This window comes from Eptatretus burgeri, chromosome 15, assembly GCF_056783735.1.
Source record: "Eptatretus burgeri isolate ZD-2024b chromosome 15, Ebu_testis_v1, whole genome shotgun sequence".
NCBI classification, from domain to species: Eukaryota; Metazoa; Chordata; class Myxini; order Myxiniformes; family Myxinidae; genus Eptatretus; species Eptatretus burgeri.
In genome coordinates, this window is record NC_140975.1 from 5618519 (window position 1) to 5644304 (window position 25786).

Below are 25786 nucleotides of genomic sequence, written 5' to 3' on the forward strand. Positions count from 1 at the left end.
AAAGCAAGAACAATACGCAGTTACTACCGAATAAAAAAGGCAATTATTTTCAGCACACTTATACAAGTTTACTTACAAGACTGGCGCCACACATACATTTACACAAAAAGCAAAGAAACCACAAGCCACCTTCACAGGCAAGGAGGCAGACAGGTCCGTGGACCAAATGAACGTGGGACCTGGGTGATCGGCCAGGTCCACGAGACCGAAGGGGTCTTACCCGCGCCCTCGTGGCGCGATGGCGGTCTAGCCGCAATGTCCGCGTAACGCGCCTGACTCCGCGCCTCTGGTATGGTCGGTGAGCTCCTCCAGGCGTGCGTTGCGCAGGCACGTGTTGGTCGGTCGACACCACGGTTGGGTTGGGGAACGGACGGGGTTACCGGCGCTATCTCAGCGTGGATGGGGGGCGGGGGGGAATTGTTGATGCTCCGGGTCGGAAGAGGGGAATGGCGGACGCCCCGTTCCGCTAGCAGGGTCCCAGGACCGCACCGACTCCGGCGAACTCTCGCCCCTGAGCCCTCTTCTGCGTCCCTGCTCCACTCCACGACTCGTCCCTTGACCTCCACTCTGAGTTCCGTCCCCTTCGCCGTCCGATCCCCGCAACGACAACCTCTCAGACTCCGCGACTTCCGACTAGCGCCACTTTCTGCGCCACTTTCTGCACCCCTTTCTCCACTCAGGAGCTGCGTTGTTCTCGCATCTTTATCGACCGGGAGAGGAGCCTGTATGCAGATTCGCGGATCAAAACGCGCTTGGAGACAGGGCCACACCGCCCGACGCTCGCCCATTGGACGGAGAAAAAGGGGCGTGAGCCTCTCCTGATCCGTTTTCCTCTCCTAAAAGGAATGCATTTGTAGCGGGTTCGTAGGTGGGGCCATGCCACCCGATGCTCAGTCATTGGGTGGAAGAAAAGGGGCGTGAAGCCTTCCTGATCCGTTTTCCTCTCCTAAAAGGGGGGCTTGATATTCACAGCGGGGCTTGACGCGTTCGGCAACAATTACCGAACGGGCCCTGGACAGCAAGACATTCGGTGTTGACTGGTGGTGTGGTTGATGGTTGTGGAAGGAGAAAGGCGAAGGTGGTGGGGGGTTTGCTTTGGTGGTTAACGGGCGTCGTTTGGGAATGGCGGTGAAGCGATGTTTTCGGGATGGAGTTGTGGAGGTTAAGAGTCGAAGGTGGTGGTGTTTGAGTTGTTGGTGGCTTAATAGTCCAAAATAACGAGAGAGAAAAATGGCTAACTCAAAGTGTCGCAGCCCAGATGAATCACACACATTACCCTAAACAACAGGTGTGGACTAACTAAACATGAACTTATCGATATATCTAACCTGAGGACCCTTTATGGTGTATTGCGAATTTCCACAGCCGTAACAATATCATACTGTTACGGGCCGGGCGTCAGCCGCCAACCGACCGCTCTGATCGGAGCCACAAGTCGAGTCAGCCCGACCGATCGCCCGGAATATAGATCGCCGCCCGGATAACTCCGAGCGACGGGTCGTTGTACAAGAACCGAAATACGCCAATCGGAAGATCACGTGGGGTAGGGTCGATTGCCAATCTTCAATTTACCTAAATACCCACGTGATCCAACTACCAGGGTATTCCACCCTCGACGGAACTCGTACGGAACAAACCGCCGAGGCGAGCTTGTCCGTGCGCGATTCCGAGCGGCGTAATCGCCGAGAACCGTCGGTCCAAATGTCCCCCTATTACGGCAAACCAACGGCTTTCGAACTCCCAACACACGAAATGTTCAGTCAATGAGGGAATGGACGCAACGAGCAGGTTTACATTCACAAAAGGACATTTATTATAATGAAACACATATGCAATTATACAAGCATCAAAAGCACGACAAAAGAACTACAACCATCTACTTGTTATGTACAGTCATTTACACTTAACAGCAGTTCCTACTTATTAGACGGGCCCACGGACACACGTACACGCACGCACGCACACACACACACACACACACACACACACACACACACACACACACACACACACACACACACACACACACACGATGCTGACCTCATCTTGATCGGCTCATTATTCGATGTTGTGAAAGGAAACGAGGCAATGTTCCCTGTATTACGGCTAACAATCTTTTCTTGGAACATACGGGACGATGTCTTCATAAAACGTGTTGATTCCGTTAACAGGTACGTCGACTCCGCCCCAACATATTTGAAAGGTGACTTCTGCTGCGTTCAGATTACGTCATCACTTTTTCCCATTTCATCACTGAAAAACCTACTCTGATGTGATGTCATTTTAGTCGTTAATTGCTTCCACAGATCTACGTAAATCTATTTGTACCACACTACCAATCTTGTGTCATGATGGTGGTGGCCCATCATGCCTGTCATGCATAAACATGACATTCACACAACCTCTTCAAATTATATAATTTATCTGTCTATGAATACAATGCGGAACTGGTAGGGCACTCGGTAGAGCGCATACCTCAACCACGTAATGCCTGATCCACAAGAACATATTGTACCCAATGCATTTGTTGATATCATACTATACAGTCCTATATCATTTTTGGCCCGATCTCTCAATTTTGAAGAATCACTCCAAAAATTATTGGATCCGGATCCGGATCTTCAATAAAATTGAATCAATTCATCCTTGTCACACACCCAACATATCCACCAAGTTTCATCCTAATCCATTCACAACGTTTTTGAGATGTCATGCGACATGTCGTTTTTGGCCCGATCTCTCAATGATGAAGAATCACTTTAAAAATTCTACAAGTTGGATCCCTCCAGGACAGGATTGGAGGTCCTGCTGGTTTTGGAAAAGGGGTTGGAGGCCCTTGAAGGGGGGCTATAAGTCCCCGGCGAGAGGGTTGGATGCCCTCGTTAAGAGGTTCAAGTCCCCAAGGGGGAGAATGAATAAGTGTTTCGAATGTTTGTCGAGTTACCTCTTTTGATTTTTCTGTTTGTTCATTGTGCTCTTTGGTAGTTTGCTTGCTGTGAAACTGTTGCATTGTTATTGTGTGGTGGTGTTACGGATTTGTAAATCCGATATATATCCGATATGATTGGAAATAGTAAGTTTTATGGTTGGGACATAATTTGGGTGTTCCAACCTGGAGGGATAAATTGAGCTGAATAGCTTCAGCGTGAAATTTATTGTTTTTTTTAAAGCACAAGTTGAAAGAACTTCATTTGTTTTCGTCATAAGTTGAAAGGATAGAACTCTTGTATATTTGTATTTATATCTGATTTGTATGTCACACCAAGTGTTGTATTAATTATTTGAGTTATTTACATTAAGTGAGTGTTAAAATGGAACATGTGCGGGTCCAGTAGATTTCACTGGAATATAACATGCTCTGTTGTGTATTGTGAACTATGAAGCACGGAAAGTAGAGATAAGGATTGGTCATCACCGTACACTGTGAAGACTCTGAATGAGGCAAAGTTCACATCACTGATTTATCAGAGGATGTACAGTCACGTCAGATTCCTCACACGCCATTGCTTTTTTGACATGTAAACAAAATAAATGGGTTTGTGGCTTGTATTGAATGACAGAGCCTTGGCGTTATAATACGATCTCTTTAAAGTGCAAAACAAATGTCATTAAGGGTGTTTTAATACCAGATAGAAAGGTGGTGTATGTGAATTTGATCTTGGTGAACATCAGAATTAGAAGCGATTGTGTGCTGGATAAGGAACTGAAGATTACTGCACGATGTCATAATCCTACATCTGTTAACATGAATGTCTTGTTAGAAATTATACTGCAACAACTAAAGCATGAAGAGAAATAGACATTCATAAAATAAAATGTTTAATACCAACTCAGGAAGACAGTTTGGAGACTGTTACGGATTAGTTCTCGCGAGATTCGATTAGTATGCCAGCTCTCGCAGCGTACAGAGCTTTGGAACACACAACATGCGCCAAGGTTGTCCGTCCCCTCCACCTCGCGCCTTCTTGCGGTTCAGCTCGAGACGGGGTGAGATCCATACTGCATGAGCATTCCTGCGGGGCTCACACGCTCTACACCCAAAGCTGACTGTTCATCTGCAAGGTTTGTTTCTGCATGACCATTCGTGTTCATATTTGTTTCATCAACACGGCAAACCTACACACGACAAAAGGTTCACAGATCTGCGCGCTTGTTTGACACTGCAAATGGCTTAATTGCACGTTCGGAAACTGCGAGATCTTAATGTTGGTTCACGGCATGAATACTGGTAAAACGGAGTGTATTAACACGTGGTACTACCCTTGTTTTAATTCCTTCCTTTTCTTTCTGTTAAGTAAAATTTACAAACGACAAAAACAAACAAACTTTGTTTCCTCTTGTTCATCCCACCCTCGCAATTTACAAATGAAAAATATTTCCACGTACTTGCTTCCAAAAACCTTCCTCCCAGTCTGCTTTCCATTATCTGCTTCTCTATCTCCCTGAATGACTGCAAACACTTGCCTCACCCACCATCTCCGCTTTCCAGGGGCACCACCCCCACGGTGCATCACCACCTCCCTGCTTCCCAGGGGCACCGCCCCCTCTCCACTCCCCACGTCTCATTCTACATAGTCCTGCCTCCCTCCCCCTCGACACGCCTCCTAACCTCTGACCCTCTTTCTCCGTCCTTTCTCACAGTGCCTCTCCCCCATCCCAAATTATATGGACCTCCAACATACTACATGTTTGCTGCAATTTGATAGATCTCTCAATCCAATCTGCCACTGGTGTAACTGACATTATCTGGGGAACATAATCATACCTCAGGACATCCCGATTCCTCGGTGCCTCTCGCTGCGTGTTGCCTTTTCCAGTTCGACAGGACTGAACCCTGCTGATGTTTTTCCGGTTCCGGTGGCGGAGTTGAAGTTTATGTCAAGAATTCCATTTCTCACTGTTCGTGGACGATCCTTGAGAGGGAGAAGAGAGGTGATATCATCACGAAGAGTTCCTCATTCAAAAACCATTGAGAAATGTATCAACATCAGCAAAACAGCAATCTCTGGAAACAACACAAAGGTTTTCAGCGAGAGAAACATCACCAAATGGGATGAAAACGAAGTCCAATGTTGAAAGGGTCTTCTTTCCATGATGCATCACACCCACATCTCAAGCAACAGGTGGTTTGTCTCAGTTTGATGACGTACATATGGTGGTGAAAATGAGAAATCGCAATCAATATCACAACAGGAACAAACAAAGGACAAAAGTGCATATTGTTTGAGAGTAGTACATCACTATAAATGTAAATAAGGCCTATCAGTGAGGCACAATTTTCACAATCATTTCAGGTATATATGAGGTGTGCAAAAAGTATCCAACCTTAATTTTTCGTGCGTAAACAAATGAAGCTAGGGAGGCGTGGTTTGGTGCACAGATGTAGGCGATCCAAATTCATATGCGTGAATATTTTCCCGCCTGCAGAAGCTGTCAGTCGCCGACAGACCGCCGATAAGTGAGGAAGTGTAAGTGAGCGCCGTAGGATTTTCATTTTTGACAAAATGATGGCTCACTGTGGTCTCATCGCCAGTGATCACTGTGTTGAAGAAGTTGGGATCACTGTTCACAGTCTCCAGCATGTCTTGTGCGATCTCCAAACGGAGTTGTTTATGCTCGATCGTTTGCAGCTTTGGCACGAACTTCGCTGAGATTCTCCTGAAGCCCAAATCCTGTCACAAAGGAATGAACGGATCCAATGCTGACGCCGCCTCGTCTGCAAGTTCGCTGATCGTGATTCGACGATCCTGCATCAGCAGGGTCCTCACTTGGTCAATGACGATCTCATTTCGGGATGTTGAGGGCCTACCAGAACATGCTTTACTTTCCACTGATGTGCGAACATCTTTGAAGCGGTTGTACCACTCTTTTATCTGTGGGGTGCCCATTGCTTCGTTCCCGAAGGCCTGTTGAATCTTGCGGATAGTTTTCACTTGGGAATCGCCAAGCTTTGCACAAAATTTGATGCAGTAGCGTTGTTCACGTTTTTCCGTCATTTTGTCAAAAACGAAAATCCGACGGCGCTCACTTACACTTCCTCACTCATCGGTGGTCTGTCGGCGACTGAGAGCTTCTGCAGGCGGGAAAATATTCACGCATATGGATTAGGATCGCCCACATACGTGCACCAAACCACGCCTCCCTAGCTTATTTGTTTACGCACGAAAAATTAAGGTTGGATACGTTTTGAACACACCTCGTATTTATCATCCGTTGTTTCGCTTCTTTTCAGTTTTCCTTGTTGGCTCACCGTTTTTCTGCAGGTTTGGTCATCATTTGATCCTTCAGTATTTTTATTTTGTCTGTGGGATTTTTAGTCATCAGTTCCCCTTTTGACTCCTTCCTTTTTGGACTCGCATTCCTGTGTTGCATAACGCGATGAGAAGCAGCACAACTTCCGGAATCCTCGAGCGACATTTGAATTCCAATTCTTAAACCGACTTTTTATATGCTTTTTTTAGCCAGGCCTTCCTCAAGCATATCGCACCCACCTTTTACATCTTCTTGTCCATCTCTCGGTATCGATTCAAGTTACTTCTCCACTGCTAAGATAGAATCAGCAGCTTGAACAAGGTGGCGCACCTCTTTCACCTGGGTGCAGTTCAAGCTGGAGAACATCCTGGGGGTCTTGCTGTACCATTGCCTTGTACATCGGATGAAATTTTCTGCAAATGTGCACAATGCAACAGCCGTCAGTATCGACAAAAGGGGATAAGTCAGATAAATTGGTTTCATACTATGAACCACACTTTGTGACATCTAAGGTAATTACATGCATTTGGCTTGAAGCAAAGTCCTCTCTCCAACCAATCATGTCAAATACCTGACTTGAATTTCAATGGACACTATCATGTGCCATCTCACCTGAGTGCAAAGAAGTTTGCGTAATACGAGGCACCAATCCAATGTCGTATTTGGAATGACACGGTCATCCTGCGAAGAGATTGCACAAATATTTAAGACATTGCACCAGTACACTGGTACTCATTTCATCAATCTCAGAACGATGACAAGCTGAGTGAACTCCACCTGATGTTAATTCAATGGCTGACAGGCTCAAACTTAAGACTTTAAGATCTTAAGCCAGTCACCTCAACCATGAAGCTAACACCAGGCTACATACCTGGGTGTGCAAGGGTACTATGTTCAGAATGACTTATCTGTTCTTCCTCAAGAGTTCAATAACCTCTCTCAGGTCAGAACTTATATAGGGGCAACGAAACAGAACTTGAAATACAAAATATCAACTTGGTCATTCTGATCGATTCCTTGTTCATGGCCATTAAAAAACATCCGATACCTTTAAAGGGAAGAGTCTCACCTGCAGGATACTGTTGAGCAAGGAGGTTTTTCCAAGCTTCACTCGGTCGATGAACTGTGCACCATCGTTCAAACCCTCAGAGAGACAAATTTGACAAGACGGAACAACGACGTACGGTTTCACAATGAAAACTGAACAAAAACAAGCAGCAACACAGGGACAAAAATATAACAGAAAGTCATGACAGACGTCGTCCAGAAAGATACGTTGTGTTCAGTCCCATTCTTCCCTCCATGGGTTCAAGACAGCTATTCCCCTCTCGCTCAGATCATCCACCATCTATACTCATGATCTCTTCCATCCCAAATTACCCCATTCCCCAGCACTTGCTTTTTCCAGGTATTGCGATTCCCATCCCCCCACCATATCCCTCACCCCTTTTGCTTTGTTTTGTCGGTTGTTTTGTTATGTCCGCCGCCGAAGGTGGATGGCGGTTAAGTTTTCACCCCCTCTTTGTTTATCAATGAGCAGGACATCTTACAAAGTTACGGATGTATTCGGACGAATCTTGGTGGACAGGTTGGGTGTGTGACACGGACGAATTGAATCGATATTGGTGAAGATCGGGATTCGAGAATTTTAGTGCTTCTTCACCATTGAGAGATGGGACCAAAACTATTTGGAGCACAATATCCCAAAAAACTTGTGGATGCATTATGACAAAACTAAGTGGATGATCGGGTCGGTGACAAGAACAAGCAGATTCAATTTTGGTGCAGATCCGGAGACAGAACCGGCCTATCATTGGAATACAAAACACAAACCGTTCAGCCTGGATCTACCGAGTGCCCTTCTCGTTCCTTTTCTCTTTCATTCCCCCCCCCCCCATTTCCCCTTTCTTTTCTTGCTGCGTTTCAACTTGTGTGCCGCTCATTCACCCCCATGTGTCCTCCTCCCTTTGATCTCACTCTCATTTTTACTTTGTTGTTGATGTTCCCCATTTCCATTTCGTTCCCTTCCATTTTTGCTCTCGCTCTTCCATGAGCCTCGATCATGTAAAGTATACAAAAAAAAGAGAAAAAGGTTACCTTCTTGGCTTGTCTCCATTAACTTGTCCATTGGCAATCGACTCATGGAAAACACTTTGAATCATTTGGTGCGCTTGTAGAATACCAGGTATGGCGTCTTATCATGCACACCTGATGAACTAAGGATCTTCTGCATGTCATCATCTTTCATGACTGTGACATGTTCATCACTGAAATGGACCCATTTGTCCTGACTGTGAAATGCATGACATTCTTCCCGATGGGCAGCCTCTGTAGTTTTCTCAGTGTTGAAAAAGGTGGTGTAATGTCCACAGTTGAGGCCATGACCCGCATGTTCAATGATAGCAAAGAGTGTGCACTGGGGGTCTACATCATCAGCGATGCACTCGGAGGAACACCATCTTCTGACTGAGAGGTGCACGGGAATGGATGTGGAGACTTTCAACTTGGATGCTTTTCCGTTCCTGTATAAATACATGAAAGACGGATTGTTCGGACAAACAGGTACAACTCACAGATATCGGTGGATTAAATGAAGGATGACATTTTACCAAATCACATTCTCCCATGTTGTGAATATTGTTACGTTTGAGTGGGGGGGTATGCATTCAAAGGTTAATTAGGATGTTTAATTAGGTATGCCATGCTGTTCGAGTTTACCAGGATCTCGATGTAATAAGTAGCGATTCAGTGGTGATAAGTTGTCTAGTAAATGTTCATTTCTTCAAGGGGGAAATGATAAATGTCACGTAATTAGATAGGGACACGGGATAGGGTAAGTGTGTCTGCGTAAACCCCTTTTGGTATTCTCTGAAGACTGGCCGTGACGTCACAGGACAGTGCAGCGGATGGCTCCGCCCCGTGATCACGATTGGCGGAAGGCGATGGCGGTGGGCCAATAAACGGCTCGATTGGGAGTGACGAGGAAAAAGGATAAAAGGGTTCTGTTCGGGGTTGAAAAGGAAGAAGAAGAAGATTACAACCAGAACGCTCGTGTTTTTTTGGTGTGGAAGCTGTGGCGGCAGAGAGCGTCCTGGTTGCTGTGCTGAGTCGATCGTGTTCTTGATCGTGCCTAGGAGCCTTGCCGAGCCTCGTGCCTCACCTCGGTTGGCTCTGGGGTTCTGCTGACTCGGAGTGTGGGTCGGGCGGCGGGTGGACCTGCCTCCCTCTCCTGCTCGCGGCTTGGCGCCGGAGCTGGTTCCCTGGCGGCTGTGGGCGGACTTGGGCCAGGACCAGGAGGTCGACAGCACCGCGGTTTCTCCTGCCCCCCCCCCCCCCGACGAGAGCAAGGCCGGCTCGTCCGCCGCCGATCCAGGGACAGTTGCGTCCACACCACGGTCCAGCCTGACCACCAGAAATAGCTACGTTTTGTGTGTGTGTGTGTGTGTGTGTGTGTGTGTGTGTGTGTGTGTGTGTGTGTGTGTGTGTGTGTGTGTGTGTGTGTGTGTGTACTTGGCGCCTTAGAGGTTTGAGATCTCTATATTCATTGGAATTGTCTGTGTTTTTCCCCACGCCCGATCCCACACCATCCCGTCGAATCGCCCCGGATCCCTCTTCTTGCCGAGTCTTGTTATTTCTAGTAATAATAAAAAAGGAATAAACATCATCAACTCAGTGAAAAGTGACTCGTGCCACCTTCCTCGTCCCGTTTGCGGTAGAGCGATTAGAACCGCCATGTTTGGGTTATAAACAAATAAATCTCCTCCATCGTTTCGGCTCATTCTACGTTGGCGGGACTGTTCAAGTCCCGTGGACGTCACATTGGTGTCAGGGTGTTGGATGTTCGAACCCCTCTAAATTATATACCAGGATTAAAATCTCGCCACGAATTGAAATATAAAATTATTATAGAAAAGCGCGCGAGCGCGGGAAAATTTTGGCGGGATTTTTCAAATTTAAATTAATTGGCGGCAAACGGGACTTCTGCACCATGGCGGATGTGCAGATGTTTGAGGAGGAAGGCCACGTGTCTGGCAGCGAGTCGGGGGAAGAGGGGAGAGACAGGAGTAGGGTTGGAACCTCCCCCATTCCGAGCGTGGACCGTGCTTCATTGCCCGTAACGGGGCCAGCAGTGCCGGAAACCGGTGCGATGACGATCCAGACACTGTTGGAACGTTTAATAGGGGACATGACGGTACAAATGGCAAATCAATTTGTGACACAGAGGGCAGAAATGACAGCACAAATGGAAAATCAATTCGTGACACAGAGGGCAGAAATGACGGCACGGAGGGCAGAAATGACAGATCAATTGAGGGTAATGGGGGTACAGTTGGGTGCACGGATTGATTTAATGAGGGATGAATTGGGGGAAAAGATGGAGAAAATGAAAACTGAGATGCAGGAGTGTGTGGATGTTAAATTGGGCGAAATACAAAGTAAATTCGAGGATAGATTGGAGGAAACAAAGGTAGAAATTACATTGGAGGGGGAAAATATGCGGAAAAAATTGGTAGATAAAATTGATGCAACGAACATTCGGGTTGATAAAGTGGATGAAAGCCTGGAACGTCATCGTGCCTGTGTGGATGCTCGTATGCAGCTGCAAGTTGAAGAGTGGGGAGAGCTGAGGAAGCAAGGGATGAATTTGGCGGAGGAGGTAAAATGATTGGAGGCTCGTTTGGACGAACAAGATAAAATTATGAGCCAAGATGAAGTCTTGGACAAAGGCCTGGTAGAGCTGTCTTTTGTAAGTAGAGTGTCCGGGTTGGTTGAGGAGCAGCTACAAACTCGCGATGGAGCCTTGGAGGAGGTTGTGCAGGCCCAGAAGATCCTACGGGAAGAGGTGAATCGGTCCATTCAACGTTTGGAACAGGAGGCAAAATTGACCCATGAGACCCTCACCACAAAACATCTTTGGCCACAGTGGGCTCCGAAATTGGATACGCAGCCACAAGGGTGTTTGATCCCTGGGCTGGATTCGGACAAGGGAGAAACTGAGAAGCGGGCCACCGTAAAAGTGATCCCCCTGGTAAATTTCGACGGGTCAGGGAGCGTTGAAGCTTTTCTGACGCAATTTGAGTGCATTTCCCGACTAAACGGGTGGAATGAGCGGGAACGTACAGGGAATTTGGTGGCAATGTTGCGGGGACCAGCCGCAGATGTGTTAAACGTGATCGTGGAGGGGATGTTGACCAGCTCCCACATTTGCGAGGCGTTGAGCCGTCGGTTTGGGTTCGCGGCAAACTGTGATCTGGTGCGGGCCCAGCTCCAGCACCGCAGATTAAAGCCGGGTGAGACAGTGCAGGAGCTGGCACAGGACATTCAGTCAGGATCGCGTATCGGGACCTTACAGTGGAGGCATGAGACAGACTGGCACAAGAGAAATTTTTAGCTGCTCTTCCGGACCCTGAGGTCCGAGCGCTAGTGGAGCTACAGGATCCACCCACTGTTCACCGAGCGGCTGAGTGCGCAGCCAGGCTGGCCTCGTGGAGGCGGCCGGGTCGGGTGCCCGAGAGGCCATCGGTGACGGTCCGACAGGCGGAGATCCAGGATCAGGGAGGGGGGCTGGGAGAAATTGGCATTACCCAAATGTTTCAGGAAATTTGCCAGAAACTGTCGAGTTTGATAAAGGATAATCCGGCAGTTAGTGCGCCAAAGCGGCGGGGTCCAGCCCAGCCAATAGAGCAATTTGATTATGGCCGAGGGGGTCCGGAACCGGAAGAGACATTTCACCGATACTCACGGGGGCCTTTTATGGGGAGTTGTTTCCGGTGCGGGCGAAGAGGACACATGCAACGATATTGCCGGTACCCGGCGATAGAGGGACCCTCCAATAGACTTTTAGACTCGGAGAGGGTGAATCCTCCTGCTGAACCGCCAGGTCTATCCGAGATGCCCTTTCATAGGTCGGGTCCGGAGATCACTGTCGGGGGTCCGGGAGACTAGATCGGGCTGAGCATATAGGGCCATGCACGGTAGGTGAGATTGTGGCGAAGTGCCTCCTTTAGTGGAAAAAAATGAATTGTGGGAAAATTGGCATGGGTTTGTAAGTTCTGCTGGGTTTTAGAGTGACAATCGGGACAGTGGGTAATTGGTAACAAAGCGGGCACAAGTGGCTGTCCAATGGCTGGTGCGTGGATCGGGTGAGAAGTGCTGTGTGAGTTGTTTTAAGTTAAGAAGTAAAATGTATGGTGCACACATTGATTTTTTTTATTGGACATGGTGTGGTAACAGGGAAGGTCATGGTCGGCAAAGTGTTAGAAATGCAGGTGTCACATGTAAGGCCGATGGGGTGGGGGAGTCATGTGGGTTTTGTGGGTGGGGATGATGTGCTTGTCCACAGGGATTGCTGAAGCTCACGGTGAGCGTGAATTGCGACCCCCTTCAAGGAGATTCACCACCTGGTGGCTAATGGTGACAGTGTCTGGAGGCAACTGGGAGAGGGTCTGGTTGGGCGACCAAGGCGGGTAGGACCTTGGCGACCCAGGAAGGCCAGAGGAGCCAGTGAGACCCCTTCCAGAGTGTTGTACGGGATTAGAGCTGATGGCTACTAGGGGGGAGGGAATCAAAGGGAGCGGGGCGGAGAAGCGTCCGGGTTGGACTAAAGCTTACCTCTGGGCATGGTTGCACCTGAGATGCCCCCATCATCTTGTGGTAACCCACCCCACGGCCATGAAGGGATTCAGCCTGCATGATTAAAATGAAGACCATGACCTAGAAATGTGATGATGACCATAGTGTGAGTGTTGTGAAGATGTGTGAGTCCCACCCGATCCCACACAACTTGACAGGTGCAGCAAGGGCATGATGTCCGCATAATTTTGGGGCAAGCAAATTTGAAAATTGGCTCCCCAGGTGACGCTGGGTCTATTAGCATCCACTGGGGGAGGCGGTCAAGTGTAAATATCCTGTGAATAGTGTCGTTAAGGCTTAGAGTAGGAATGTAAAGTATAAGTGTTGTGTTTTTGTGGAACCTTTTGTTTCCCCTCCCCAGATCACTGGAAGAGTGCTGGGCAAGAGCGATGATCTAGAAGATGGAGTGCAACTTCGCTCAGTGCTCTCATGAAATAAAAAATAAAAAAACAAAAAACGAATGATTGTTTAGGCGAGGATAAGGCCATAAGGGGGTAGTACATTAAGCAGGATAGGTAAGTTAGCTGCGACTCGCTGCCCATTGCCCCTCCTACTTTATTTCGTTAGGTTAATTAGGTGTGAGTCAGTAAGTGTTAAGGCTGGTACGGTAGCGCCTGTGATATACCTTGCAGGAGCCGCGGTACCAGAGGAGGGGGCAGTGTTACGTTTGAGGAGGGGTATGCATTCAAAGGGTAATCAGGATGTTTAATTAGGTATGCCATGCTGTTCGAGTTTACCAGGATCTCGATGTAATAAGTAGTGATTCAGTGGTGATAAGTTGTCTAGTAAATGTTCATTTCTTCAAGGGGGAAATGATAAATGTCACGTAATTAGATAGGGACACGGGATAGGGTAAGTGTGTCTGCGTAAACCACTTTTGGTATTCTCTGAAGACTGGCCGTGACGTCACAGGACAGTGCAGCGGATGGCTCCGCCCCGTGATCACGATTGGCGGAAGGCGATGGCGGTGGGCCAATAAACGGCTCGATTGGGAGTGACGAGGATGAAGGATAAAAAGGTTCTGTTCGGGGTTGAAAAGGAAGAAGAAGAAGATTACAACCAGAACGCTCGTGTTTTTTTGGTGTGGAAGCTGTGGCGGCAGAGAGCGTCCTGGTTGCTGTGCTGAGTCGATCGTGTTCTTGATCGTGCCTAGGAGCCTTGCCGAGCCTCGTGCCTCACCTCGGTTGGCTCTGGGGTTCTGCTGACTCGGAGTGCGGGGTCGGGCGGCGGGTGGACCTGCCTCCCTCTCCTGCTCGCGGCTTGGCACCGGAGCTGGTTCCCTGGCGGCTGTGGGCGGACTTGGGCCAGGACCAGGAGGTCGACAGCACCGCGGTTTCTCCTGCCCCCCCTGACGAGAGCAAGGCCGGCTCGTCCGACGCCGATCCAGGGACAGTTGCGTCCACACCACGGTCCAGCCTGACCACCAGAAATAGCTACTGTGTGTGTGTGTGTGTGTGTGTGTGTGTGTGTGTGTGTGTGTGTGTGTGTGTGTGTGTGTGTGTGTGTGTGTGTGTGTGTGTGTGTGTGTGTGTGTGTGTGTGTGTGTGTGTGAACTTGGCGCCTTAGAGGTTTGAGATCTCTATATTCATTGGAATTGTCTGTGTTTTTCCCCACGCCCGATCCCACACCATCCCGTCGAATCGCCCCGGATCCCTCTTCTTGCCGAGTCTTGTTATTTCTAGTAATAATAAAAAAAGGAATAAACATCATCAACTCAGTGAAAAGTGACTCGTGCCACGTTCCTCGTCCCGTTTGCGGTAGAGCGATTAGAACCGCCATGTTTGGGTTATAAACAAATAAATCGCCTCCATCGTTTCGGCTCATTCTACGTTGGCGGGACTGTTCAAGTCCCGTGGACGTCACAATATATTGAAATACACCCTGGCAAGTATATTTTAATAGAGGCCAATCTTGTGATACGAAGCTTACTTACACCACCATTATTAATTGATATTTAAATATCAATGGTTTTTTAAAAACCGTGCTCGATTCTCGAATATTGTTACCACTGCACCAACGTTTCTTCATGTCCGTATTATCAATGTTTTCATGATTACTTTCATTCGTTTTGCATCTTGAGTTTCTCCACTCAGGGACTTTCTCGTTTCACTTCTTGTCTGATGAGCTCAGAGTATTTGATGGAAAACAAACAACAAGAACATTCTCAACACCATTCTTTTTCATTCTCAGCGTCATCGAGCATGATGAAGAGCCTGCAAGGTTGGACCAGAAATAGGAATTTGTGAAATATTCCGCCCATGTCTCGGACTCTCCGAATGAAAGGGAATATGTTCAGGACATGAAAGTTTGCAAAATGATTGGTGTGCTGTTATTCCAAAATGACCTGAGATTGTTGCATAACGCGATGATAAGCAGCACAACTTCCGGAATCCTCGAGCGACATTTGAATTCCAATTCTTAAACCGACTTTTTATACGCTTTTTTTAGCCGGGCCTTCCTCAAGCATATCGCACCCACCTTTTTCGTCTTCTTGTCCATCTCTCAGTATCGATTCAATTTACTTCTCCACTGCTAAGATAGAATCAGCAGCTTGAACACGGTGGCGCACCTCTTTCACCTGGGTACAGTTCAAGCTGGAGCACATCCTGGGGGTCTTACTGTACCATTGCCTTGTACATCGGATAAAATTTTCTGCAAATGTGCACAATGCAACAGCCGTCAGTATCGACAAAAGGGGATAAGTCAGATAAATTGGTTTCATACTATGAACCACACTTTGTGACATCTAAGGTAATTACATGCATTTGGATTGAAGCAAAGTCCTCTCTCCAACCAATCATGTCAAATACCTGACTTGAATTTCAATGGACACACTATCATGTGCCATCTCACCTGAGTGCAAAGAAGTTTGCGTAATACGAGACACCAATCCAATGTCGTATTTGGAATGACACGGTCATCCTGCGAAGAGATTGCACAAATATTTAAGAGATTGCACCAGTACACTGGTACTCATTTCATCAATCTCAGAATGATGACAAGCTGAGTGAACTCCACCTGATGTTAATCCACCTGAGCTGACAGGCTCAAACTTAAGACTTTAAGATCTTAAGCCAGTCACCTCAACCATGAAGCTAACACCAGGCTACATACCTGGGTGTGCAAGGGTACTATGTTCAGAATGACTTCTCTGTTCTTCCTCAAGAATGAAATGACCTCTCTCAGGTCAGTACTTCTAAAGGGGCAACGAAACAGAATGTGAAATACAAAATATCAACTTGGTCATTCTGATCGATTCCTTGTTCATGGCCATTAAAAAACATCCGGTACCTTTAAAGGGAAGAGTTTCACCTGCACGATACTGTTGAGAAAGGAGTTGTTACCCAGGTTCACTCGGTCGATGAACTGTGCACCATCATTCAAACCCTCAGAGAGAGAAATTTGACAAGACAGAACAACATGGTACGGTTTCACAATGAAAACTGAACAAAAACACAAGCAGCAGCACAGGGACAAAAATATAACAGAAAGTCATGACAGGGGTCGTCCAGAAAGATACGTTGTGTTCAGTCCCATTCTTCCCTCCATGGCTTCAAGACAGCTATTCCCCTCTCGCTCAGATCATCCACCATCTATACTCATGATCTCTTCCATCCCAAATTACCCCATTCCCCAGCACTTGCTTTTTCCAGGTATTGTGATTCCTATCCCCCCACCCTCTCCCTCACCCCTTTTCCTTTGTTTTGTCGGTTGTTTTGTTATGTCCGCCGCCGAAGGTGGATGGCGGTTAAGTTTTCACCCCCTCTTTTTTTGTCAATGAGCAGGACATCTTAAAAAGTTACGGATGTATTCGGACGAATCTTGGTGGACAGGTTGGGTGTGTGACATGGACGAATTGATTCGATATTGGTGAAGATCCGGATTCGAGAATGTCAGTGCTTCTTCACCATTGAGAGATGGGACCAAAACTATTTGGAGCACAATATCTCAAAAAACTTGTGGATGGATTAAGAAAAAACTAAGTGGATGATCGGGTCGGTGACAAGAACAAGCAGATTCAATTTTGGTGCAGGTCCGGAGACAGAGCCGGCCTATCATTGGAATACAAAACACAAACCGTTCAGCCTGGATCTACCGAGTGCCCTTCTCGTTCCTTTTCTCTTTCATCCCCCCCATTTCCCCTTCCTTTTCTTGCTGCGTTTCAACTTGTGTGCCGCTCATTCACCCCCATGTGTCCTTCTCCCTTTGATCTCACTCTCATTTTTACTTTGTTGTTGATGTTCCCCATTTCCATTTCGTTCCCTTCCATTTTGCTTTCACTCTTCCATGAGCCTCGATCATGTAAAGTATCCAAAAAAAAGAGAAAAAGGTTACCTTCTTGGCTTGTCTCCATTAACTTGTCCATTGGCAATCGACCCATGGAAAACACTTTGAATCAGTTGGTGCGCTTGTAGAATACCAGGTATGGCGTCTTATCATGCACACCTGATGAACTAAGGATCTTCTGCATGTCATCATTTTTCATGACTGTGACATGTTCATCACTGAAATGGACCCATTTGTCCTGACTGTCAAATGCATGACATTCTTCCCGATGGGCAGCCTCTGTAGTTTTCTCAGTGTTGATATAGGTGGTGTAATGTCCACAGTTGAGGCCATGACCCGCATGTGCAATGATAGCAAAGAGTGTGTACTGGGGGTCTACATCATCAGCGATGCACTCGGGGGAACACCATCTTCTGAGCGAGAGGTGCTCGGGAATGGATGTGGAGACTTTCAACTTGGATGCTTTTCCGTGCCTGGATAAATACATGAAAGACGGATTGTTCGGACAAACAGGTACAACTCACAGATATTGGTGGATTAAATGAAGGATGACATTTTACCAAAGCACATTCTCCCATGTTGTGAATATATTGAAATACACCATGGAAAGTATATTTTAATAGAGGCCAATCTTGTGATACGAAGCTTACTTACACCACCATTATTAATAGATATTTAAATATCAATGGATTTTTTAAAAACCGTGCTCGATTCTCTGATATTGTCACCACTGCAGCAACGTTTCTTCATGTCCGTATTATCAATGTTTTCATGATTACTTTCATTCGTTTTGCATCTTGAGTTTCTCCACTCAGGGACTTTCTCGTTTCACTTCTTGTCTGATGAGCTCAGAGAATTTGATGGAAAACAAACAACAACAAGGACATTCTCAACACCATTCTTATTCATTCTGAGCGTCATCGAGCATGATGAAGAGCCTGCAAGGTTGTACCAGAAATTGGAATTTGTGAAATATTCCGCCCATGTCTCGGACTCTCCGAATGAAAGGGAATATGTGCAGGACATGAAAGTTTGCAAAATGATGGGTGTGCTGTTATTCCAAAATGACCTGAGATTGTTCCCTCATATGACCCAAAGTTATTGGTGCACTCAGGTGAGATGGAACTTGATGATGTGGCCATTGAAATGCAAGTCAGGTATTTTGTCAAAATCGGTAAGAGTTGTGACTTTACGTCAACCAGATTCTGGGTCAAAACGATTCGGGCACTCGCTCTGTGTCTGGGAACTCGGTGGTTCAAACCCTGGCCGAATCATCCCAAAGACTATGAAAATGGTACGTGCTGCTTCCTTGCTTGATGCTGAACATGGAGAAAGGATAGAGAACGGACAATCACCACAGGTCGGTAACCGTTGTGCAGGCTTGATGGGCTGAATGTCCTCCTCCTGTGTTAAAGTTCCTTGTAAAGGGGACATGAGTGACAAGTTGTAACGTATATTGCTTGATACAAGACGGCCTGCACATACACGATCAAAGACCTCTCTCTCACAAGTCTATAATGTTGCCGAGTCCCCATACATCCCTTCCATCAGAACAATCAATGGCCAATGGAAGTCACTGACAATTGTTTGTTGATATGCGAAGGTTTCAGCTAACACACAAAATGAAACTGATATACAATATACGTACTCCATGTCCTAATTTAATCACTTATTAGCATCTCTGATCTCATCATTAACCAAGGATGAGCACGAACAGACTGAATATGATGGGAGTTTGATGGTGAGTGAAGCGATTGCTGGATTACCTGTCCATTTTGAATTGCTTGAGGTGTAACCCTAACATTGAAGGGAGCGTGGAGATTGAGGTGGAGGAACTTGCCATGACCTTCAACTTGCATGAAGAACACATATACATGTTATCCCCATCAAGGTGTTCCATTCGAGCCCAAACGTTAAACAAATACTCAAGTGGAACTGGTTCGGTCTTGTTATTTCTCCACATATCTGCAAGAGTTCAGAGGGAGATGAGAGATGATGACATCGGGAAGAGTTTCGAATTTGATTACCATTGAGAAAATCAACATCAGCAAAGGAAGGATTTCAAGAAAAAACACAAAGTTTTTGAGGGAGAAAAACATAACTAACCGGGATGAAAACTAAGTCCGAGGTTGAAAAAGTCTTCGTTCCTTGATGTGACATTCCCACATCTCAAGCAATTGGTGGTTGTCTCCGTTTGTCCCAAAAACATATTATGACCTGCAGACGGTGATGAAAAGGAGAAATCACAATCAATATCACAAGAGGAACAAAAAAAAAAACAAAATGAAAAAAGTACATAATTTTTTTCTTGTGTTACATCACGATTAATGTAAATAAGGCCCATCAGTGAGGCTCACTTTTCATCATCGTTTCGTGTATTCATTTATCATCCGTTACATCCGGTATTTCCCTTCTTTTCAGTTTTCCTGGTTTCCTCACCGTTTTTCCTGAAGGTCTGGTCATCATTTGATTCTTCCATATTTTTCTTTTCTTCTCTGTGGGGTGCAGAGTTACCAGTTCCTCCTTCGATTTCCTCCTTTTTGGGCTCACATTCCTTCGTTGCACTATGCGATGACGAGCAGCACAACTTCCGGAATCTTCGAGCGACCTTCGATGTCCATTTCTTAAACCGGCTTTTTGTACGCTTGTTAGTCGGGCCTTCCTCAAGCGTATCACATCCAACATGAACGTCTTCTTGTGAATTTTGAGGCAATGGTTCAGGTTGCTTCTTCTGAGCTGCTATAATGACATCAGCAGCTTGAATAAGGTGGCACACCTCTTTTACTTGGTGAAACATGAACTGGAGTACCTCCTGGGGGTCCTGCTGTCCCATTCCCTTGTACATTGGGTCCAAGTTCCTGCAAATGTGCAAAAAGCAACAGCCGCCAGTGTTGTCAAACAGGGATAAGTCAGATAAATTGGTTTCATACTCTGAACCACACTTTATGACATCTAAGCTGAGATAATTACGTGCATTTAACTTGAAGAAATGTCCTCTCTCCGAGCAACCATGTCAAATATCTGACTTTAATTTCAATGGACACACTATTGTGTCCCATCTCACCTGAGTGCAGCGATAAGTTTACGTAATACGATCGGAGACTCCAATGTCGTTTTCGAATAACACCGGCCGTCGTGCAAACAATCGGTTCCTTCACTCTCTCTTTCTTCCATAGAGAGCGAGATATTGTGGAAATATCGAAATAACTCCTTTTGCTGGTACATCCTGGCAAACACTTTATCATTCACAGCATCTTCATGGGATGTCTGATGGGCAGCCTGTTCAATATTTTGCTTTTCCTGCATGAATGACGAAACGACAATGTGATCCCTTTGAGGGATCGGTGGATTGGCGTCGTCTTTGCTGCGGGTCTCATCTGTTTCAGGAGACCTTTCCAAGATACGTGGATTGGCCATGTCTTGCAGGACATTACTGAGACTCTGAATGAACTCGAGCTGGTGTGCTGCAGTTTCCTGAAATATAAAGAAATATACAACAAAGAACAACGTTTATTACAGTGTTAATGGTGCAGACATGAAATGTAGATCATGGAGAAACTTTACCCTTCAAATAGGGTAAAACCAACAAGGGCTTCACACAGGACCATCCTTTCAATGAAGAATAGTCCAATGGAAATATGAATTGTGATTAATTTCCAGGACGATGAAAAACGATATGTTGTCACGAGGAAGGAAGAAAGAGAAAAACACATTGGTGGCCAATACATACCTGGTCACGCACGGGTACCCTATTCAGAATGACATCTCTGTTCTTCCTCGAGAGGTCGGCAATCTCTCTGAGGTCAGAACCCAGAAAGGGGCAATGAAACACAACCTAAAATAAACAACAATAACAATTTGGTCATTTTCATTGATTCCTTGCTCATTGCCATTAAAAAAAGACAGTCCGATACCTGTAAAGGGTGAAGTCTCACCTGCAAGATGCTATTAAGGAAACAGGTGTTCCCCAGGTTCACAAGGCCGGTGAACTGTGGACCATCGTTCATCAAATTCTCCCCGCTCTCGTCTCCATCTGAGACTTCTCGCGGCCTGCAATCATCATCGTCACATTATGACACTTGTGTGTTCATATTCATGAATCAGTTTCACGTGTTCATTTTTTTATTATTCTCCCATTTATAGGATTGGAACTGCATTTAAGGAATGACAATTCATGACCGTTTTGATGATGAGGTTACAATCATCACAATCTTATGTTGCACGATGATAATGATGGATGTCACAACGATTTGGACAAGAATCAAGTGGGATCAAAATTCTGAAACATGAAAAATGGTGTTCATGGGACCAGGTATGGTGCTGTTAATATATTATACAAAGAAACGAAGAACCCATTCCACAGGAAGAGGTGCTACTCCATACATTACATACGTACACAGAGGGAAATGGGGTCCGCTCCCCACCCTGAGCCCTCGGCACAAGAAACCTCTTCAATTTTAACCATCCAAAGCCTTCCCACGAACATCTTGAATGGCTTTAAACTCATTGGAGTTCATCAAAATCACACATACACACACAAACATTCAATACACAAGCATACACACACCTTCCACATACTTAAATCTTGTACACGCACACACACACACACACACACACACACACACACACACACACACACACACACACACACACACACACACACAATGTAAACACAATTATAAGACATGTTCGCGTTGAGTTGATCAGATTTATGTTGATGTGTAAAATAATTGTCCATTTGTCCATCATTGTCCCATCAATCGTTTTCAGGACTCACTTTGTACTAAACTTGGAGATCAATAAGAATATATTATTTAATTGATTTATTAACATTTAATTATCAATTTCCAACATTTCCCTTGTTGTTCTATACATCTCATTACAATTAGATGTGTAACATAGAGAGTGGGTGTGGTGAGTGTCACGGATTCCAAACACTTTTAAAGGACCAGTAAAAGGATTGCATGTCCTCTCTATCTATTTATTACGTCGTTATTTGTTTTGTACCGACACACACTTTCCCCATTCGGCGTGCCTTCCCTTTTCCCCACGTGTCCCCACAAACCTCGTCGATGATTCCTCGTTTTCCACATCATCAGCATCTACAGCTTTAGGTCGTGTTAAATCAGATGTTTCACTTCTCCAAACCTTGGAACACCGAGCTCCCTGAGAGGAATCATAATTATTACAATTAACAGCAAATATCACAAAGGGATCATTTTATTCCGTTCATCGTTTGATGAAGAGGTTTTCAACGGTCCGAACACAAAATACGTGGAGGGGGAGGAGGTGGAGGACGGGGATGTGCGAATGGGCGAACCACGGTCACGTGATACCTTCTTCATGTGTGCAGCCATCTTGGATTTACCTCCAACCGCACCACAGCTGTTAGATCTGAGGCATGTTGGGGCTTGAACCGGACGAACAAAAATTTACCTACAGCTGAAGACTGTACCACAACAAAACACGTCAATTTCGAACGACCTTGTTGTCGGTTGAATTCGTCCAAACGTGTCAGAGGGTCCTGTTTAAATGATCAATTCGAAACTTCGACAAGGTATCAATCAAGGGCCGCTCAAAATCATTGGCTCATCTGTCGGATGTCAATGATGAAAAACTTACAGAATGTAAAGTGGAAACAAATCGGAACGTAAAACATGGCGATCCATTGGTCTCATTCACAGAGTGACGTATTTTTTTATTGTGGGAATCTGGTCGGGCAGGGTTAAAAGAATCACGTGTTTCGTGCAAGCAAACAGGACAGCCGGATTAACGTCACCATCGGTTCACATTACGGTAAGACGAGCACACACCCGCGGATCATGAAGGTATCGTACATTGTAAATCCGGTAATATATCTCCAAACTCACCATGATGCTCACGTCGTGTTCCTTCGAACGAGTGAAATCTGTCCCACACGTTTAAACGATTATAATAAGAGAAAACTGAATATGTTTATCCACGAGACGGACGAGCAACACAAAACACGACCGTTTGCAAAGGCTCCTGTCCTCGAACCGAACAATGACTTTGTTGTCGCTACCATGGCAACAATAGCACAATGGTTTTGAGTGAAGACGCAAAGCGCAGCGGCTAATTATCAACGTTTGTTAAATTAATTACCTGGAAACTTTCATGTTCTCGAGTTTATGAATGTTATTGTGCTCATCAGTACAAAAAGAGGATTTTTTATTTTTTCAAAAAACATGAATTCTGTTTAAAAAAAAAACGGTAAAATCATCACGTAATGCTAACAGTACAAGTACAAGTACCGTACATCATAATAAAATAAATAAACGATCATCACTGATCTAATTATCGCCGTCACGTGTGTAAAGCTTGTCATTACAAATCCTCGACACTGCAAACTGAAGAGCAGAGATCTTTCCCTTTCCCACAGTTAAACAACAACAACTACAACAGTAACGTCATCAATTGTATATCGAGATCCTCCCATTACCGTAGTTATTGCGATATACAAGATTGGTATTGAACGGGCTTGTGTGGGTGGATAGATAACTACGGTTGTGTTATTAGGGTACCCAGTTTAATAGACTGGGTAATTAGGGTACCCAGTCAAATGGACTGGGTAATTAGGGTACCCAGTCAAATGGACTGGGTAATTAGGTTACCCAGTCTAATGGACTGGGTAATTAGGGTACCCAATCTAATGGACTGGGTAATTAGGGTACCCAATCTAATGGACTGGGTAATTAGGGTACCCAATCTAATGGACTGAGTAATTAGGGTACCCAGTCTAATGGACTGGGTAATTAGGGTACCCAGTCTAATGGGCTGGGTACTTAGAGTACCCAGTCAAATGGACTGGGTAATTAGGGTACCCAGTCAAATGGACTTGGTAATTAGGGTACCCAGTCTAATGGACTGGGTAATTAGGGTACCCAGTCTCATGGACTGGGTAATTAGGGTACCCAGTCTCATGGACTGGGTAATTAGGGTACCCAGTCAAATGGAATGGGTAACCTTTTGTTTTTCTTCTGTTTATTTATTAGGGTACCCTGTGAGTACAGGGTACCCTATTGTTTTTCTTCTGTTTATTATTATTACGCATTATTATTATTTTTCCGCCGGCATTTTGCACCCTTTTTCGCTTTAAAAATCATTTTCTCTGGGACACTAAGGCCGATCGACAGGAAATTTTCACCATAGTTTGTATCTTTTTTGATAGCACAACCACGTTATAATTATGACGTCATTGGTCACGTGGTGCGGTCGCCATCTTGAAAAAAGCGATAAATTTTGGACATCTGTATCTCAGAAACCGTGCAATGGAAAAAATTTTCGTTTGATACATTTTACTAAGCTCACTGTGGTGAACACGTGTGATTTTTCGTGACGTCATAGGTGAAACGATATACCAGTGAAAATTCGTCAAGTAGAACGCCGTATAGGAAAAATCTGAAAAATTTTGAGCGTCATCTACGCCAAAATTCATCGTCAAAAATGTTTTTTTTGACGTCATCGATGACGTAATTCGGCCGCCATCTTGTTTTTTAGTGTTTTTTAAAAAAAATCTTCTTCTCCAGAAGGGCTGGACAGATTGAGTTGAGACTTTACAGGTACATTCCCCAAGAGGTCCTTTCTCAAGTTTGTTAATTTCTTGTTGACAGGTCACATGGTTTGTCGGCCATCTTGAAAAAACCTTAAAACCTTCAAACATCTTCTTCTCCAGAAGCGCTGGTCCAATGAAGGCGAGATTTCAGAACTATATTCGTGACATGCATGCGATGCAAGTTTGTTGATTTGAAGTGATAGGTCACATGGTTTGGCCGCCATGTTGGATTTAAGAAAAATATTAAATAATGTTTTCTCTGGAATTTCATAAGCCATTGAAGCGAAAATTTGCAAGTGCCTACCTCCCTCAAGTCTGCATACATGGTAAAAAATTTTTTTACCTCAGAAGTCACATGGTTTGGTGGCCATCTTGGATAGAAAAATAGACCTTATCCGATTTACACAAAACTTCATACACTTGTTCGGGTTGACGATGGAAAGCAGAATTTAAATTTATGATATCATAGGTCACAAGGTTCGGCAGCCATCTTGGATTGAAAATGAATAAATTTTAAAAATCTTCTTCTCCAGAAGGGCAAGACAGATTAAGACGAAACTTCACAGATATATTCGCCATGAGGTCCTTTCTCAAGTTTGTTAATTTCTTCTTGATTGGTCACATGGTTTGGCGGCCATCTTGAAAAAACCCTAAAACCTTCAAACATCTTCTTCTCCAGAAGCGCTGGTCCAATGACGGGGAGATTTCAGAACTATATTCGGGACAGGAAGTCGATATAAGTTTGTTAATTTCGAATTGATAAGTCACATGGTTTGGCTTATCTTGGATTTGGATTTAAGATCTTGGATTTAAGAAAAATATTAAATAATGTTTTCTCTGGAACCACTTTACCTAACGAAACGAAAATTTGCAATTATCATCTACCATCGTGTATGCACGCATGGTATAAATTATGATGTCACACGTCACATGGTTTGGCGGCCATCTTGGATAGAAAAACGCACCTTTACCGATTAACACGAAACTTCACATACGTGTTCCAATACCCAGTTGGAAGCAGAATTTAAATTTCTGATGTCA

At 45.2% G+C, this 25786-nt stretch overlaps 1 protein-coding gene across 6 annotated transcripts in view; it reads right to left on the reverse strand.

Annotated features, from left to right (window-relative positions):
* The window catches only part of LOC147011393 (ubiquitin carboxyl-terminal hydrolase 1-like), a 28544-nt gene extending 5317 nt beyond the window's left edge, over positions 1-23227 (reverse strand). For 2 of the 6 annotated variants that reach the window (XM_085857704.1, XM_085857705.1), the window contains exons 1-13: positions 22509-22733; positions 22238-22338; positions 21108-21222; positions 20903-21007; positions 20237-20646; positions 19612-20030; positions 19279-19389; positions 18939-19137; positions 8350-8774; positions 7322-7396; positions 6865-6933; positions 5046-6665; positions 4766-4913 (exon numbers count right to left, since the gene is read on the reverse strand). In XM_085857704.1, the coding sequence (XP_085713830.1) occupies positions 8411-8774; positions 18939-19137; positions 19279-19389; positions 19612-20030; positions 20237-20646; positions 20903-21007; positions 21108-21222; positions 22238-22338; positions 22509-22529 (1845 nt within the window). In that variant the 5' untranslated portion in view covers positions 22530-22733 and the 3' untranslated portion in view covers positions 4766-4913; positions 5046-6665; positions 6865-6933; positions 7322-7396; positions 8350-8410. Of the gene's footprint in view, positions 1-3603; positions 4117-4765; positions 4914-5045; positions 6666-6864; positions 6934-7321; positions 7397-8349; positions 8775-15363; positions 15538-15738; positions 15808-15999; positions 16082-16176; positions 16273-17220; positions 17646-18938; positions 19138-19278; positions 19390-19611; positions 20031-20236; positions 20647-20902; positions 21008-21107; positions 21223-22237; positions 22339-22508; positions 22734-23042 lie in introns of those variants that run through there. The other 4 variants (XM_085857707.1, XM_085857708.1, XM_085857709.1 and 1 more) reach the window with 4 other exon arrangements.
* Between the last annotated feature and the right edge of the window lie 2559 nt (positions 23228-25786).